Source organism: Puma concolor, chromosome D1 (genome assembly GCF_028749965.1).
Source record: "Puma concolor isolate L17-30 chromosome D1, mPumCon1.1.hap2, whole genome shotgun sequence".
NCBI lineage: Eukaryota > Metazoa > Chordata > Mammalia > Carnivora > Felidae > Puma > Puma concolor.
This window is the reverse complement of record NC_141676.1, coordinates 26088831-26106518: the sequence shown is the minus strand read 5'-3', so window position 1 is coordinate 26106518 and position 17688 is coordinate 26088831. Positions and strand designations below refer to the sequence as shown.

General features: G+C 45.4%; 1 protein-coding gene across 2 annotated transcripts in view; it reads left to right on the top strand.

Annotated features, from left to right (window-relative positions):
• Positions 1 to 2536: 2536 nt before the first annotated feature.
• The window catches only part of LDLRAD3 (low density lipoprotein receptor class A domain containing 3), a 242038-nt gene continuing 226886 nt past the window's right edge, over positions 2537 to 17688 (top strand). The window contains exon 1 of one of the 2 annotated variants that reach the window (XM_086677672.1): positions 2537 to 2652. In XM_086677672.1, the coding sequence (XP_086533798.1) occupies positions 2607 to 2652 (46 nt within the window). In that variant the 5' untranslated portion in view covers positions 2537 to 2606. The remainder of the gene's footprint in view (positions 2653 to 17688) is intronic. The other variant, XM_086677675.1, reaches the window with a different exon arrangement.

Below are 17688 nucleotides of genomic sequence, written 5' to 3'. Positions count from 1 at the left end.
TAAACCAAGCATAAGAAAAAGACTTGCAACTGCTTCTCTGAGACCTGAACAATTGACATTAGAACCTATCGTGTTTTCCGGAAACAGAATGCCCTGTGTTTTTGATGGGATTTTAAGAACTGGGAAAGGGGAGAATAATGAAGTGTAAAGAATGGTTTCACAGCCTGTCCCAACAGACATGGTGAGGAGGTTGGGAGTGATTCAGTATAAAAACAATTGAACTTCAAGAGGGCTTTACATTTCTTCAAATCATTTCAAAGACATTAGTACACTTAAAAGAAGTGTGTGTGTGTGTGTGAGAGAGAGAGAGAGAGAGACAGAGAGAGAGAGAGAGACAGAGATGTGGAGAGTAAGCAATGTATACTAAATCATTCCCAAAGTTCATGGGCCCAAAGGGACCTAAGGAAACAAGATCGTTAGCAGTGGGTCAGGTCCACTGCCCTTCTATATTCCTAAGGTTTGGAGGAAAACGAACAGCTGGAGGAGAAATTACTTACCTTCTTGGGTATCATTTAAAAATTTTTTTGTTATGTTTTTATTTGTTTTTGAGACACAGAGAGACAGAGCATTAGCAGGGGAGGGGCAGAGGGAGAGAAAGACACAGAATCCAAAGCAGGCTCCAGGCTCTGAGCTGTCAGCACAGAGCCTGACGCGGGGCTCGAACTCACAGATCGTGAGATCGTGACCTGAGCTGAAGTTGGACACTTAACTGAGCCACCCAGGAGCCCCTTCTTGGGTATCATTATCAAAAGCTAGGGACTTCCCGGAAAAAATGCACATGCCACCTCTACCTTTTTTGCATGCAATTTTAGGGGCTTTAAAACTCCCTGAAGCCCATGGGATAGTCTCTCTAGTGTTCACAGATCCCAGGATGTACTCCTTGAATGCTAAATTTTTTGGATAATTTATTTATATTTTCCACACTAGACACACTACTTTGTAGTGTGGAACTTGTTAAACTTTCCTATATCACATCACATTTTCTCATTACTTTGAACTGTCATTGGTGTTTTAAAATTTTGACCTGATCCCCTTGAGCTGTCACGTTTCTAGACTAGAGCTAACAATGAAAAAGTCACTGAACCTCAGCATCCGCGAGCTTGCCTCCAGTGCACCCCCAAAGTGATGCTGGCATCCCTGCTATAACCTCCCTGGCTAGTTGTCCCAGCACCCACACCTTCTGGACTCCTCCAAACAGGTACAACTTATACACAGTGCAATTCGCCCGTCTTCGGTGTGCCTTTTAGGGATGCAGTTGCATATGTGTTGACAAATGTATGATATTCTCTTGTGCCCCTTGCACCCATCTCCTTCCCATAGCCCCAGACCCTGGTCACTACTGATCTGCTTTTGGTCCCTATAGCTTAGCTTCCCTCCTCCTCCCGGGTCTTATAAATGGAATCATACAGAATGTGCCCTTTGGGGCTGGATTCTTTCTCTTAGCATGCGTTTGATATTCACTCATGTTTCATTACATGATATAATATAATTTGCTTATCCATTCACCAGTTGATGGACGTATAAATTATTTCCAGTTTGGGGCAATTGTTTGTACTCGTTTTTTTATTTTTTGGGGGGCGAGTGGTGAACTTGTTGGGGGAAGAGGTACTACTCTGTATCTTGATTATGGAGAGGCAGGACTACTCTGCATGTTGATCGTGTAACACAACTTTACATATTTGGGGAGGATCAGGAGGTGGAGGGTGGGGCGCAAAAGTGCCACAGCATTCTTCCACCATCTAAAACCCTTTGGCAATTTTCACCAGCGCCTCTCGGAGCTCCAACTGCATTTGAGCAGCTGTTCATTTTGCATCTGGGCGTAGGCCTTTACATTTTTTTTTTCTTTTCCGCAAATGGGGGCCCCAGTGTTCCACTGGGCATAGGTAGACAAGATCCAGATGAAATAACTCTTAAAGGTGTTAGCTTCCCTACTCCACTTGTGGTTCTCAGGTGTCAGTCTAGGAACGACCTGGACGCTTGTTAGAAAAGCAGAATCTCCGGCCCCACCTCAGACCCACCGAGTCAGAATCGGCATTGTAACAAGAATCCCGAGTGTCCAATGCATATTACAGTTTGAGAAGCACTGGTCGCGGTATTCTGCTCTTGCTACTAAAAATAAAATGCATATTTTCTCAGAATATTTGGTCCTTTCTTCCAAACTTTTTCTGTCTCTCCCTGGAGTGAACTAATTTTATAGTTAAGTCAAGAACTCCAGCTTGGGTCTGGAAGGCGGTGAGCGCCGCATCTTCGAGGATGGAGGAGCTAAGGGAGGAGGAAAAAGAGGGGGCAGAGAACAGAGCCCGGGCTGTTGGAAGAGCCTCGAAGCCCAGGCGGGAGGCGGCGAGGCCAAGGGGGCCGGACGCTCCGCAGCCCCGTCGGCGGCCCCTGCAGCCGGGCACGCGGGACAGGGCGCGGACGGCGCGCGCGGCGAGGCGCTGGCAAAACTTGGCTGAGCGCGGCCGGCGGCCGGGCCGGGGCGGGCGGGGCGCGCGGGGCGCGCGGGCGGAGGGACAGCGGGGGGCGGGGCCGGCGCGGCGAGGGGCGGGGTCAGCGCCGCGGCCGCGGGGGCAGCGACGGCGCCGGGCAGCGGGAGCGGCGGCCGCGCCATGTGGCTGCTGGGGCCGCTGTGCCTGCTGCTGAGCAGCGCCGCGGGTGAGTCGGAGGGCGTCGGGAGAACTTCCTGCGGGGCGGGGGTGCGGCGGCCTGGCTGCGATCGCGCGCCCTCCCCGCGGCCCGGCTGCGTCTCCCGGGCGAGTGTGCACGGAGGGCGGCCCCCGGCGCCGGGCTGGCCGGGACCCGGGCGAGGGGCCGCGGCGGGGTGCGCGCAGTCCTATTGTGTGGGCGTGCGGGCCGGCCGGTGCGGAGGGCTGTGCGCGCGGGCGGGGCTTTGTGTGCAGCCCGGCTGGAGAGCCCGGCTGCTGCCCCGATTGGGCGTAGCTCCAGTGCGTGTGTGTGTTGTGTGTCTTGGGGAAGGGAGGAGGGGAGGGGAGGGAACTCTTCCCTGATCCCATCTTCCCAGGCTCCCGGTGCTGGGCGCTGTGCGAGCCTCCCCAGGGCCTCTTCCCGCATCCCTCGCGTGCACCCTTGTGCCTCAGTTTCCCCCCTGGACGTCTGGAGGGTAGCATGGTGGCTTCTTTCCACTCCTTCCGGAGACTGTGTTTGGTTTGGGTAAAGAGAGATGATGCAGGGCCAGACCTGGGAATTATTAATCTTTCCCACTTATCCTGGGAGCAGAACGTTTGTCATCTGACCACCCCGAGTTGTTCCTCAGCGAGCGCCCAGACTGGCGAAGTGCCCGTTGAGAGTGCACCCGAGCTTCATCTGGAGGCCCTTTGGACCAGGCATCACCGCAGCGGGTGCATCCTGAGGTTCTGGGAAGCAGCAAGCCTCTTTCCCTTCCTGACAGCGTGCTGTCCCCTGGAACTTTTCTGCTGATGTGGTCACGCTCAGAATTCCAGCCCAGGAGCCCTTCCTCCTCTGCCCCGGCCCGCTGGCCACAGCTGTCAGCTGCCCCTCCTCAGCTTGGCCCGCCCCCTGACGTTTATTCCTGGGCAGCTGATGCCCAGAAAGTGGGTGACAGGGCCCAGTGAACTTTCTTCAGCAGAAGCATGCTTGCCTGACATTTGTGCTATCCACTTATCTAATGTATGCCTGATTTCCCCAGATGCTTCTAGCTGTTTGCTGTGGAGGTGTCTGTGGTGGTTCATGTGTTGGGAAGTTGAGGCTGACATCACTCTGAGCTCCCCCACTCCCCATGTGTGTTTGGAAAGAGAAATCCCCCTCCTTCCTTGAAGTCCCTGGTCCTGGTCCTCCTCAGAATCCACTGGGCAGCCTTTCCCACCTCTCAGACCTGTGACATCATCCCCACCCCTGGAGACCCGTTTTGGTGTCTGTGGATTTGCCGTGCCTTCCAGTGATGGTGGAATGGTGGTAGGTGCCATGGGGTTTTAACTCAGTCTGGGGGACAATGCCCTGTTTCTCCTGAACTGTCAGGCCAGTCCAGCGAAAGAGTCCCAAGGGGGCATTGGCAGCTATAGGTAGGTGTGAGTGAGCCTGTGTGGGGGCTGTTAGAACAGGGAGCTTTCCAGGGCCTCTAAATTCATGCTCTCCATTTGCATAGCGGAGATGTGTCCCATGGTAACATCCAAGTAGGACAGTCAGGAAGCTGGCTCTTGTAGGTGTCCTCAGATTTGCTTGTGGCTCAGTGGACACTTTTTGCAATTCCCAGTTGGTACTTGGTTGCTTTGGTTGAGTCTCCATGTCTGTAAAAATAGCTGTGAAGTTAATTTTGTCCTTCTCTGGTCAATGCTGGTTATTTAATACGTGTATATGTATAAAATAGCGTTACAATAAACAGTCACAGTGGGGAGGGAGAGATTAGGGGTCACAGAACCTCCTGACTGTCCATGGTGGTGGTTTTCCATTCTCTGTGATCATTGCATCAGTGTGGCTTTGAATCACCTTTACAGTTGTTGCTTTAGAAACTTCTAGGCAGGTTGGGTTGTGTGTGCATTTTTCGTGTTACATTAAGCATCATCCTTTTAGCATGGATTCCGCGTTGACCCAGTGTGTTACCAGAAACAGGGCTGGTCATTTTTCTTGATGCCACCGGGTGCCCCTGGCCTTCCAGCCTCTTAGAGAAGCCCATGTGTGGTTCAGTTTGGGGTTCATAGTGGGACCAGAGACTCCACCCCTCTATCTCATATCCAGCTTCTTGGTCCTCTTCTGGGAAGTTGGAAAAACAAGAGAGATTATAAAAGCCAGTACTTTGGATTTCTGTCTCCCCTTGGAGAGTCTGTGAAGAAAACTGGGGTCATAGTTAGTTGAACTCTACTCTGAGTTTCTTTGTAGGGCTGGGAGGCCACTGACATCTCAAGAGCAATCCGGAGGTCTTTGTTGCTCAGGAACCCCAGACACCTCCATGTGTTTTCTTTTTCTTCCTTTGTTATGTTGTTTGTGTCAGTGAAGTGAAGCATTGATTTTTTAGCTGTTGTTGTGTTTTAATGTATCCTGTGAGAAAGACTCAGCCCATCCAATGTCCAGTTTCTTTTCCCGTGGTGGGCTTGCTGGGTTTTAAGTGCACAGATGATGAGCCGTGTCTGATGGTGGCCGTGTCCTGCAGGTGTTCAATCCCACCTCCCCTTGGGCGGACCTTTGCTTCCATTCCCTGACATTCTCCTTCTGTCAGTGAACACGCTTGATTTCCCCCCCATGTGTACTCCCAGGAGTGTGAGTACTGATCTTTTCTCCTGGAAAGATCTACTTAATGGTGTGAGCTGGTAGGTTTCATTATTATTTTTACCTAGTTGAGTAACATCGCAGCCCAGCCCTGGTAGATGAGACTGGGCACTGTGTACCGAAGTACAAATAAACACACCTTGTTGCTGTTCCTCTTCAAAGAGATGGGACAAAGGTTCCCTGCTGGGGTCTGAGGTGTTTTTATTTGATAGCCCACTTAGGCCTTTGACCTTGATATGGGTGGGGGAGGAACAGCCGAGTGAATAGGAAAGGGCAGGATGGTCAATTCTGGGCCTCCAAGACTGGTGTAGACACCTTTTTACCAAAGTCTCCAGGGTAACTTGAAAGTGGGCTTGTATCTCACCTTCATGAAGCATTTTAGAAGAAGCTGGGAGTAGGAGAGTTTGTAGTCAAATAATCTCATAGTAAAGACTTGACCTTGCCTGTTTGCACGGGCCCAGGGAGAAAGGGGACCCAGTATTGATGGCAGGCACATATATGTGTGAGATATTTTGCTTGCCACTTTAAATGCACGATCTTGTTGAATTTTTTCAATGGTACTGTGTGGCAGGAAGTCATTTTATGGTTCACGAGAACTCATTCATACCCAGGATGCCGGAGTGAGGACTGACGCTTGGATTCTAACTCTGGCTTCTTGTTTGCAGGAATCATGCACACAGCTTCCACGCCTTTACTCCCACTTGCTTTTGTGAATTTAACAGTCAGTGAGATTGTTTCCATAAACACCCCTCCTCCCTAAATCTGTTCACTTTGTGGTCACTGCTCTGAACTTACCAGTTGGTGTTCATGGGAAATACAGAAAATAAATCTCAATCCTTGAGGAAAGATGGAACTTTTCAAAATAGCATGGGTCTGTTTTGCTGTGTTCATGGTGGGGAGGCTTGGTGGAAAGATACCATGGGCCATGGTTGGATTTCTTGACCTGAATTGTAATTACTTGGCAGGGGGGGTGGAGAGTGAGGAGGGTTGGGTTGTTTTTGTTCATTGAGATCTATATGTATACATTCCCCCTTTTTTTATATGTTTATTGTATTTTACAATCAAAAAATAAAAGATGCTATATGCCATTGGCTGATGGAACTATTTTTAACTGTAAGATAGCCCCTGGGGACAAGTTTTATTCTTTGGATCCTCCGGGATCTGTTTTGTTTGTGGAGTTTTCTTGTTCTCTTTTCCTCTTTCTTTCTCTCTTTAGAGTATTTTGGAAATGGTCGGGCCATCCTAAGTGTGCTGGTTTTTCTGCCAGTGCCTATACCTGACCTCCAAGGAGATTTTTAAGATGGTTGTGTGTGTGTGTGTAAGTAAAAGAGCTGTTCTTTCTTTGTAATTGTTGTAAAAGAATCTGCTCTCTCGGATGCTGAGGAGTACCTTTAAAAATGTTTGCTGGGAAAGCAGCCAGGTACTTTGAAGATGCGGCATTTGCTTGTCACATCATCTGCTTGATTTTTTTTTTAGTCAAAAAAAAAGTTTATTTATTTATTTATTTTGAGAGAGTGCTTGCATGCGTGGGGGAGGGGCAGAGAGAGAGGGAGAGAGAACCCCAAGCAGACCCCATGCTACTAGTGCAGAGCCCTACTTGGGGCTCGATCTCATGAACCATGAGAGCATGACCTGAACTGAAATCAAGAGTCGGAGGCTTAACCGACTGAGCTCCCCAGGTGCCCCTGCTTGCTGTTTGATGTTGCTTACCAGAAGAAGTGGACTTTTGTGACTGGGTAGCTGCTCCGTCCTAGGGATGGCAAATGTTTCTTTCAGGTAGGATTGTTAGAGTTTCTGGACATGATTGCAGGGATGGGGTTGGTCTAGTGCAGGATTTCGCAGCCTCAGCTCTGTCGACTTTTGGGCTGCATAGTTCTTTGTTGTGGGGACTGTCCTGCCATTCTAGAACATTTATTAGCATCGCTGGTTCTAGCCAGTAGCGGCTCCTTCCTCCTGGCCTCCCACACTTGTGACAATCAAAGATGTCTCCAGATGATGCCAAAAGCCCTCTGGGGGCAGAATGCACCTTCCCCCCCCCCCCCCCCCCGGTTGGGAACCCCTAGGGTGAGCAAGCCCCCTTGCCATACACCTTGAGCGTTGTTACTGCTCATCCAAAATATCTTCTAGATGCGGTGGTTTGGGATGGCATCCTCCTTCCAAGGGGTCTTTTAGTCATCTGGTTTCTGCTTTCTGTTTCCACAGCCCCAGAAGTTCAATGTGAAAGTACAGTTGTAATTAGAACCGCCCAGCACTGACCCTTTCTCTCTCTCACTTCCCTTTGTACCACAGCGAAAACTTTCGGGAGTTTTACATTGCAGATTCAGTTCTCCTGGGAGAGACTCCTGAGGAGGGTGACAGCTGACGCCAGAAGCCTCTAGGCTCCCTGAATGTGAAACTGGGGAGGTTCACCCTGCCTAGAAGTCCGCCTTGGGAGTTGTGTGTTGAAATCTTAACCCTGGAAGTCCCCCCTTCCTCTGCTCTACAGAGCAGTTACTGTTCTTCTCAGCTTCCCTCCCCTCCCTGTGATTCCTGCTTCCTTCCCATCAAAGGGCTTTACAACTTGGGTCGGTTGTGCAGGTGGCGGGGAAAACCATCTGTACTAGTGGCAAGATGGTTTTGGGGGAATTTTCATCTCGGACTTTGTTCTCTGAGGTCTTTTTAGAGTTTATGTGTCACTTTATAACACTCGGATTCCTTTAAGACACTTCGCCTTCCAGCTGTCATTTCCCTTTGTTCAGTGTCCAGCTTTCCTCAAGTGTTTTCCTTCCTCCTCTCCTCAGACCAGCAGTGTGCATTGTCTGCGGTCTTTTGTGCAGGAAAAAAGGAGGCTCCACGAAGAGGGATGCTGGGCTTGAAGGGAGAAGCGTGTGTTATCTTAGGTCAGGCTCCTGTGCCTCCGGTCACGTCCTCTTCAGAGAGGCTTTTCCAGGGAGGAGCTCTTGCTTTCCAAGCATGCAAATGTGTGTTCCCTTTTGTCTTTGGATCAATTAGAAAATTCTTCTCAAAGTTTTACATGGCTCTTCATCAGTGTGGCACCAGCTCTGCCCTGTCCATGCTTTGCTCGAAGGGCTTGAAGCTGCGTAAACGTGTTCATTGTCCTTGAAGAACCGGATGATCCAGTGTTGGCAGTGGGGTTGTTTCCCTTCTGTCCTTATCTGGGAAGGCACTTGTCTGCAGGCACTATCGCAAAGGCGTTCTGGATGTGAGGTGTACCGACGCGCACCTGGCCTTGATGGGAACAGAGCTGCGTGGACGTCACAGGGCCTCAGCACAGGTGGATATCTTGCCTTTGGGGATATGAAACGGATGAGTCCTTCTTGAACAGGTTTCAGAGGCGGTGGCCCCATTCTGACTTGCTTTCTTTTGGTTTCCAGTTAGAATGTTGGGTCATGCGTGTGGGTGTTCTAAAACTCTTGTGGCTCTTGGCTTCAGGGATTTGAAGAAGACGTTTCTTCTGTGGCTTGTGGGCAACAACCTTCTTTATCGTTCAACAGATATGTCATATTTCTTGTGTCTTTCGTGGTATCTAGGTGCATAATAATGGCTGTCCCTCCTTGAAGGTTTTCTCTATGTGGTAGGGTGCCATGGCTGTATATACATTATTTTGTTGTAATCTTCTTGAATTAAAGCCATGACAAAAATAATACACCAGATACCTGCTTATTATAAAGATTCAAACAAAATAGGATCCTTACAATAAAACATTAAAATCCTTCTTCGTCTTTCATTTACATTATCTCTCCTTTTCCTAAATTACTATGAACTGATATATATCATTTTAGTCCTTATATGGATTTACACACACACACACACACACACACACAATTTAATGAGCTCATATGTCTCTGTATTCGTAATTTTTCGACTTGTTGTTTTCACTTAAATATGCATTTTTTACATACATACTTAAATATGTATTCTGTCACTTTTACTTTGAGCTATGTGAATTAGTTATGTCTGCCCCCACCCCCACTCCCGTTTGGAAACGTCATTTATTCCAAAGCATTTGGCATTTCCTCTTAACCTTAATGTGCACTACAGTAAGGCTTCAGCTCTTTGTGTGTGTGTTCCTCTATTAAGTACTTTAAAGTTACAGAATTGCTTTGCAAAAATGATGGAATTGCAGTCATCTTTCCAATGACAGATATTTGCTTCCCTATCACCACATTTTCACTGTTTCCTCACTTTTTTGTGTACACACTGATTTTTCATTGAATTTGTTTTAAGTTTATTTTGAGAGAGCGAGAGCGAGCGGAGGAGGGGCAGAGAGAGAGAGAGAGAGAGAGGGAAAGAGAGAATCCCAAGCAGGCTTTGGGGCTCCATCTCACAGTGAGCCAAAGTCACGAGTTAGACCCTTAACCAGTTGAGCCACCCAGGTGCCCCTAATTTTTCATTTCAACATTGGATCTCAGTACAGTCTTTAAAAGACATTCTGAATACCAACCTCTTCAGTACTGTCAGTGCCCAGAACTGGACAGAGGTGAGGACACCATGAATGGCTGTGACCAAGTTTGCCCAGGTACCACCAGTGACCAGTAAATCACTGCTTCTGTTTGTCCTGTGCTATCACAAGATGCTGTTGGCTGTTGAGCACATCTTGATTTCAGACATATTTCAATATTAAAGATAAATTGGGTACATCCTGATTTCAGATGTATTACAAAAACAAAGATATGCATTGTCTTAACCATCTTTCGGTTCTTACACATCTACCCGTTCTTTTAAAAACATCTTCTGGTATGTGTGTATACCATAATTCATTTTTTTATTAAAAAAATTTTTTTAATGTTTATTTTTGAGAGCCAGAGAGAGAGAGAGAGAGAGAGAGAGGGAGACAGACAGAGCGAGAGTGAGGGAGGAGCAGGGAGAGAGGGAGACACAGAATTTGAAGCAGGCTCCAGGCTCTGAGCTGTCAGCACAGAGCCTGATGTGGGGCTCAAACTCACAAACTGTGAGATCATGACCTGAGCCAAAGTCGGACTTAGCTGACTGAGCCACCCAGGTGCCCCAAATCTTATTTCATTTTCAAGCAGTTTATTCAGGTAGGTGGTATGCTTTGCCATTTTATAGATGAGGAAACTAGAAGGCTAAGTAATGTTCCCAAGCCCACAGCCAATAAAAGGTGGTTTCAGAATTGTCATATAGGACTGTACAACTTGAACCTGTGCGCTTAACCGCTGGACCACTGGCTTTACTGCTCTGGCATTGAGTAGTCACTCAACTCAAGTTCATGTATGCTGAAAGAAGCAGGTGTACTCCCTAGCTTCTGCTAGACAATTCCATCATTGGGTAGTGATGTCAATATTGATTCCAGTTTATCATGTTGGATAGAATGATGTTAGCCATTAGAGTCAGGGGGCGTCCTAAATTGATTTTGTTCGAGTGGCTTGGTTTTGGCAGATTTAAACTGATGTTCTGCCATTCCTCCCTGTGGAGAACTTGTCATTTTATGTATTTAAATTGGCCTTTGTGGAGGCTTGTTTTATTAAAAGAAAAAATAACAACAAACAAGTTATTTCAACACCAGGAGACTTGCCTTTGAATGTATTAATGATGGAGAATTTTTTTCTCCCTGTTGCTGGAAATATTTTATTGGAATGCCAACCTAAAGCAATTTCTTTTTGGTCAGTACTTCCCTTAAATACTGCTGGGTTGCCAAATAGAAAGGCTCACTGTTTATAAAGTCCAGAAATAGGTTTTTTAAGACAGAAGTACAGTGCTGATTATAATATCTCATATAAAAAGAAAAACTGAAGTTTTATTCTTACTTTCTGACCCTGAGCTGAAGCTTGTATGGTTCACGTATGGGAGAACTTTTTCTGAACACTAGTCGTTGATATTATTCATTGTGAAAGGTGAAATGTTAATATACTGCACCAGAAATAAGGTAGAAATAATTTGCCCCATTTCGTTGCCCCAAACCACAAGGTTTGCTCTTGTGGGCAGTGGGTCGTACCTTGTGAGAAAGTAAGGCCACAGGTCTGTCACATGTTAATAACTCTAGGCAGACCAGAGTGAGCTGAGCCTCAGGATTCCAGAGTCTCTCTCCCATGTCCTCTCCTTTTCATGAGTCATTGTGATATCAGGAGACTGTTAATTGGGTGGATTGGCTGGTGCTCAGATCCAACTGTGATTTTTGACAGACAAATAGCACAGTGTGAAGACAAGGTTGTCTCTGGCCTGGAGAGAGGCCACAGAGAGGGAGGGCAGCCATTTAGCTTACTCTGGAACAGGCCTTTGGGAACTGGGTGCTGGAGGAACATGGAATTTATGAATAACTTGATTGAGAAGACTTGCAAACCCAAGGAGCCAGTGTTCCACGTGGGACACTCATGTGTCTGTTGGCATACAGAAATGAAAGCATAAAGGGTGTTTAATTTTACTGCATTAAAAATCCCTTCTCGTTATTATAAGGCCCAGTGAGGTTAGCTTCGGGGATATCAGAAGTGTGTCGTCTTTGATGGCAGCCCTGGAACATTTTCCTTCAGTCCTAGCCTTGAATCAGAGCAGTGTTCTCCGGGAGTCGTTAAACTAATTGGACATGGCTGAAAAATGAGTCCCAGTCACTCTTGTAGCTCCATGGTCAGTTAAAAAAAGCCTCTCAATTGGTTTGGAAAGTTCTAAATATAACTTGTTTTTTATTTTAAAAATAAAACGGGGGACTTGGGGGCGATGGAAGGGTGATTAGCAATGTAGGGTGTTTCATCAGAAAAAAATCCAATGCCATAAAAAAAGTGTCAATGCTGAGAGAAACCAGAACAGAACGGAATAAAGGGTTTTGAAAACAGATTTCATAAAAACATCAGCATAAGCTTGATGAAAAAGTGTGATAGTAGCAAGTGAGGCCAGCTGGCAGGTCCTGGGGAAGCAGGCCTGGAAAGTGTGGGTGCTAATTACTGTAGAAGAGATGAAGTTAAAGAGATGGCCTGTCAGGAATATTCTGTATCAATGAAAGATAGAGCTAGCCTTGTAAGCGTCATATATAGAGAAACTGTACATCCTTGGATCTATGCAGTGATGCAGGGAGGCAGAGACTTAGCACGCCCCAAATTCCTTCATGTTGCCCAAGTAGATGGTAAGGACAATACAAGAAAAACTAACAGATGTCGAAAATATAATAGGGACGCTCAACGTTTGAGTTATAAACACACCAGAGGAGTTGGAGATGCTCAGACATTGGAATAGATATTCTGGGAAAGGAACACTGTTCAGCCTCAAGGGGAGAGTATCAGGATCTTTTCCAAGTACAGTAAAACCTTGGATCGCAAATAATTTGTTTTGCAAGTGTTCCACAAGATGGGCAAAGGTTTCTAATAAATTTTAACTTGATAAATAAGCAATGTCTTGCAATATGAGTAGCACATGATGCCGAATGTCACATGATTGCAACTGAGCCAATGGTCCTGTCTTTCTCTCACTGTGGAATTGTGGGTGATTGTCTCCCATGCTTGGATGCTTGGTCTCACATCGTGTTGTTTGGCAGAAATCAGTGATTTTTCAGAACATTGGAAGGTGCCCACAACTGGCACGGGTGTATTTTTTGTCACTTCAAAGCACCTGTGGACAGTCCTTTGCTTTTCCATACAAGAGTAAGCTTAGGAATGCTTTGCTTCATTCTAGGTCAGGCTGCCTGCAGATATAGACCCTTTTCTCTGCTTCCTTATTGCCAGTTAATTACATACAGTATATGACAAGAGTTTGTCAATACTGTCCTGTAGTCAACATCCATGTGAGTGCCTACAATGGCCCCCGTGAAGAAGGGTAAAAAGAAAGGCAGTAAGAAAGAGACAATCACAGTGGAAGTTAAGGAAATCATGGAGGAGTACGAACGAGGTATGCAAGTGGCTGAAATTGCAAGATTTTATAAAAAGTTTACATCTGCATCTCGTCTGCGGAGGAGGAGGAGAAAACTGGAGGAATCCCTCACTTCAAATGAGATTAGGGATATGTGTAAAATGTGGGAAACTGCAAAATTTTGTAAATATTTTGGGTAATTTGGGTATAAAACCACCACTCGAATAAGGCTGTAGAAGTGCAAGAGATGAATCTGTTTAATGACAATGCAGTGTTGCAGTTCCATGAAATCCTCAAAAGGAGGCAAAAGCGAGTGTCATTAGAAAGGTTCCTTGTTAAAGTTGCAGGGAAAGAAAAAGATTCCATTGAGCCAATAGATAGCAGTGATTCCGTCAGCGATAGTGAAAGTTGTTCTACACAATAACCCTCCTTTCTCTTGTCTCCCTCACACCAGCCCCAAATGTTTTCAAAGGTAAGTGCAGGTTAACTTATTTATATTTATTTATTTTTCTTTATATTTTGTGTTGTCTTCATTGTTTTATATTACATTACAGGATTGTCATTATCTTATATGAATGTTTTTGGGTTGTGGAGCAAATCATCTGAGTTTCCATTATTGCTTATGGGGAAGTTTGCTTTGATATACAAGTGCTTTGGATTACAAGCATGGTTCTGGAACGCATTATGTTCTCCAACCAAGTTTTAATTGACAAAATGTGACTCAGCAACAACCCTGAACAGAAAAAAGGGCTCTTCCTTTCTTGTGTGATTAAAGTTCCATGAGGCAGGATGGCATCAGGCAGGTTCTTTGAAGGCAGCCTTAATTGCCGTGATAGTCTAGCTCCTGAGTCAGTGCTTGGCATAATGTCAGTCACACAATACAGTACCCTGTAGGTTTCCTAGAAGGAATGGAGGTGACACTAAGGACGTGTGGTTTTGAGAAAGAGAGGCAATTGAAGGAAGTATGAAATTTCCCTGGTCAAGCTGGTTTTGCCCTTGGGTGGCACATTGTTTCCCTTCCAGATTTTGGAACAGTCTTACTCATTTTCAAAGACCTAGAAAGGTCTTTACCAGAGATACCTGTGATTTAAAAAAGACAAAGAAGAAGAGGTCTTTGCGAGGGAACCGATGATCACCATATTAAAATCAGGGGATAAATTAGTCCCTTGTGAGGCTGGCATGTGGTACGTAAAAAGGGTGTAGGACAGGTCAGTGAAAACTGCTTCACATCTTAATTCCATTTGAAGGGAGTTAATAGGGAGAAGTTACCAAGAGGAAAAAGGGAAAACAGTTCTGTTTTGTGAAATATCACTGTTAAACATGTTAGCTAGTAAGAAATTGAAGGTTGTCTTCTGGTCTCATTTCAAAGCAAATAAGAATTTGCTGCCTAAACCACATAAATGATTCCAGGAAGGAAGTGCATTAGTAAGCATAATCTTAGAAATGGAGGGTGATAGAAACACACCAGTTATAAGAGTAGATGTAAGAAAAAAAGCTGTCACTAACTCTTAACTGAAAAAAAAAATCACCCATCTATTCATTACAGGAGACATAGTAAAAACCAAGAGATATAAACAGAATGAAAAGTTAGGGAAATAAAATTCATTGTGCAAGGGCTACTTTTATGGCATCAGATAAGTAAGTTCATAGCATTAAGCATTAAGAGAGATAAACAGGGTTACTGCAGATAGCTAAAGGTTCATTAAACAATGAATATCTGGTTATCCCATATAAAAAGACATGAAGAATTAGGAACATAATTAAAGGGTGCTTTAATTCATAATTGTTGAAGGTAAAGGGTGCTTTAATTCATAATTGTTGAAGGTCCTTCAAGTATAAAATTCGTTAGTGCTTGCCAAATTTTGGAAGGTTAAATACATGATTTTAATGTTGCAAAGGAAATGTCCGTGGGAATAGGGGAATGCAGGTGGCAGACGGGCTGGTGTCGGGGTCTGCAATGGGGTGTGGAGGGTGGGCCCGACGTGTTCTTCTGGATATTCCCAACAGCCTTTCCTCCACACACCTGCTCCCTGGACTCGTGCACGTGTTTGCTAATGGAAGCTTTGGGGATAAAAAAATCCTCCCGCTAATGAGATGAGAAAGTTGATTCAGCTTTCAGTTGGGCTGAGCAAGTCTGACACCGATGGCTGCCCAGGGCTGGTGTCTGTGCATGAGAGTTTCCAAGGGCGGCGTAGGGCCGGCCATATGGATGGCAGAGAAGATTTTTGAGAAAGTCATTGGGAAGGAAAGTCTATTTTTGATTTTATAGATTAGTAAGCATTGATAGTATCTGAATTATGAGCAGACATTTTCCTGGTTGAGTATAGTGGATTTTCTCCTTTAAGATTATAGTGTAAGGATTATTGTGTGGTGCTTTGCTCTTCAAGGTGTGATCTATAGGCCCACAACATCAGCATCACTGAACCAGAGTCTGCAATTTAACCAGATCCTTGGGTGATGTATGCACACATTGAAGTTTGAGAGGTGCTGATGTAGTGGCCGGGGATACAGGCTTTTGAGGAAGTCAGCCTGGGTTCGCATCCCGCTCATTCCCTTGACCTTGGCCAAGTTTCTTAAACATTTACCAATCCACTGTGTCTTCATCTGTAAATAGGAGTAATGATGGTTGAAACCATTATTGCCATGTTGAAATAGTTTAAATGAGATACTGCACATAAAGCGGTTCTTTTTTTTTTTTTAAGTTGTATTTATTTATTTAGAGGGAGAGAAAGCACAGGCAGGGGAGGAGCAGAGAGAAGACGAGACAGAATCCTAAGCAGGCTCAGCACCATCAGTGCAGTGCCTGACACGGGGCTCCAAGTCATGAACTGTGAGATCATGACCCGAGCTGAGATCAAGAGTTGGACACTTAACTGACTGCAGCACCCAGGTGCCCCTAAAGCATTTAGTTTTTAAAATTGCCTACTAAATGTTACCTATTTTAATAATTACTCAGGTTTATTGTAAAAGTTTGGAGAGGGATTTAGAAAAACACAAGTTACAGTGCTACAAACTAAAGATTGTTAACACATTGGTTTATTTTATTTTACGTATTTTTGATCATGCTGGGAATAAATTTTGGTATACTGCTCTTTTGTCTTGTGAGTATAGTATAAGCATTCTCCCTTGTTAAACTAATCTGGGGGAACAGATGGTCTGACATCACCGAGTGGCTGGGTGTATTCTTTGAAGTTGGCTATAAAAACCACCTAACCCGACCAAGTCAGTGGCAAGCTTATACATAGGGGATGATATTACCTGACCCATCTCATTTGATGTGGTGGTCATGAGGCTCCCATGAGGATCACGTATTCACAAACAGCTAGTGCGGCGTCTGACTCTCGATTTCAGCTCAGGTCGTGATCTCATGGTTTGTGAGATTGAGCCCCACGTTGGGCTCTGTGCTGACAGCACAGAGCCTGCGTAGGATTCTCCCTTTCTCTCTGTTCCTTCCCTGCTTGCGTGTGCACATGTGCACACATGCTCTCTGTCTCTCTCAAAACAAATAAGTATTAAAAAGAACAGCTAATAATAGGTATGATGCTGTTTGTATCTATGTTATTATAAGTGGATGGTGTTAACATGTAGGAAAAACCTAGAACCATAATTACCTACTGACTCCACAATTCTACTGTTAGGACTTTATCCTGATAGTGTGGGATGTGTACAAACTTTCAGCTAGGATCATGTGTGTGGCAGCATTGTTTTTAATGGTGAAACGCTGGAAGCAAACAAAAGACTCATGAGAAAGTGAGCTGTTACATCAAATGCTAAAATACTAGGCAGACTGAGAAGGATGCTGTAGGCCTGTACTTTCAGTAAGCTGTCCCGTAGCCACATGTGGCTACTTCAGTGTAAACGGGTTAAGATGAAATACAATCGCTCAGAAATTAAATTCTTCCTTCACTCCACGCAGATTTCAAGGGCTCAATAGCCTCAGGTGGCTGGTGGCTACCTTCTTCCACAGCTCAGATGCATAACATTTCCATCATCTCAGGAAGTTCTTTTGGATAGCACCACTCTGGAAGAATAATTCTTACATGGAAAGGAAAATTTTATGAGACAGAATGATTCAAATTTATATATATAGAGTGTGTGTGTGTGTGTGTGTGTGTGTGTGTGTGTGTGTGAGAGAGAGAGAGAGAGAGAGAGAGAGAGAGAGAGAGAGAGATAAATTGTCCCGTGGTGTTTGGGGAACAACATGGCATTTCCTGATTTTTCTAAGTTCATCAAATCTGGCCCTAATGGTCCCCACTCACCAAAAGCTCGAGATTCGGTACAAGTGGGTTGGTGAGACCTCTTCCTGTAGCTTCTCTCAGGACCCTCGGTGTCTGACCTGATCATTGCTGTTGCTGTTGCTTTTTCTTCCAAAACTTGTTGCCGAGCATTGGCCCTTCTTGTCTGCCCAACACTTCAGTCCCTCCCTTCCCATGAATTAACTCCCCTTACATTTCACAGCAATGGTTTACAAGAGCTGCGAGAGAGGAAACCACTATGCTCCCTTCCCCATTCAGATTGGTAGGATAGTGTTACCTATTAGAGGGAAAAAGGCTGAAATCATTCTACGTTAAACGGAAGACAGTAATAACAACACAACTCCTCTTGAGTCATTTGAAAATGTGTGCTCTGGGGCGCCTGGGTGGCACAGTCGGTTAA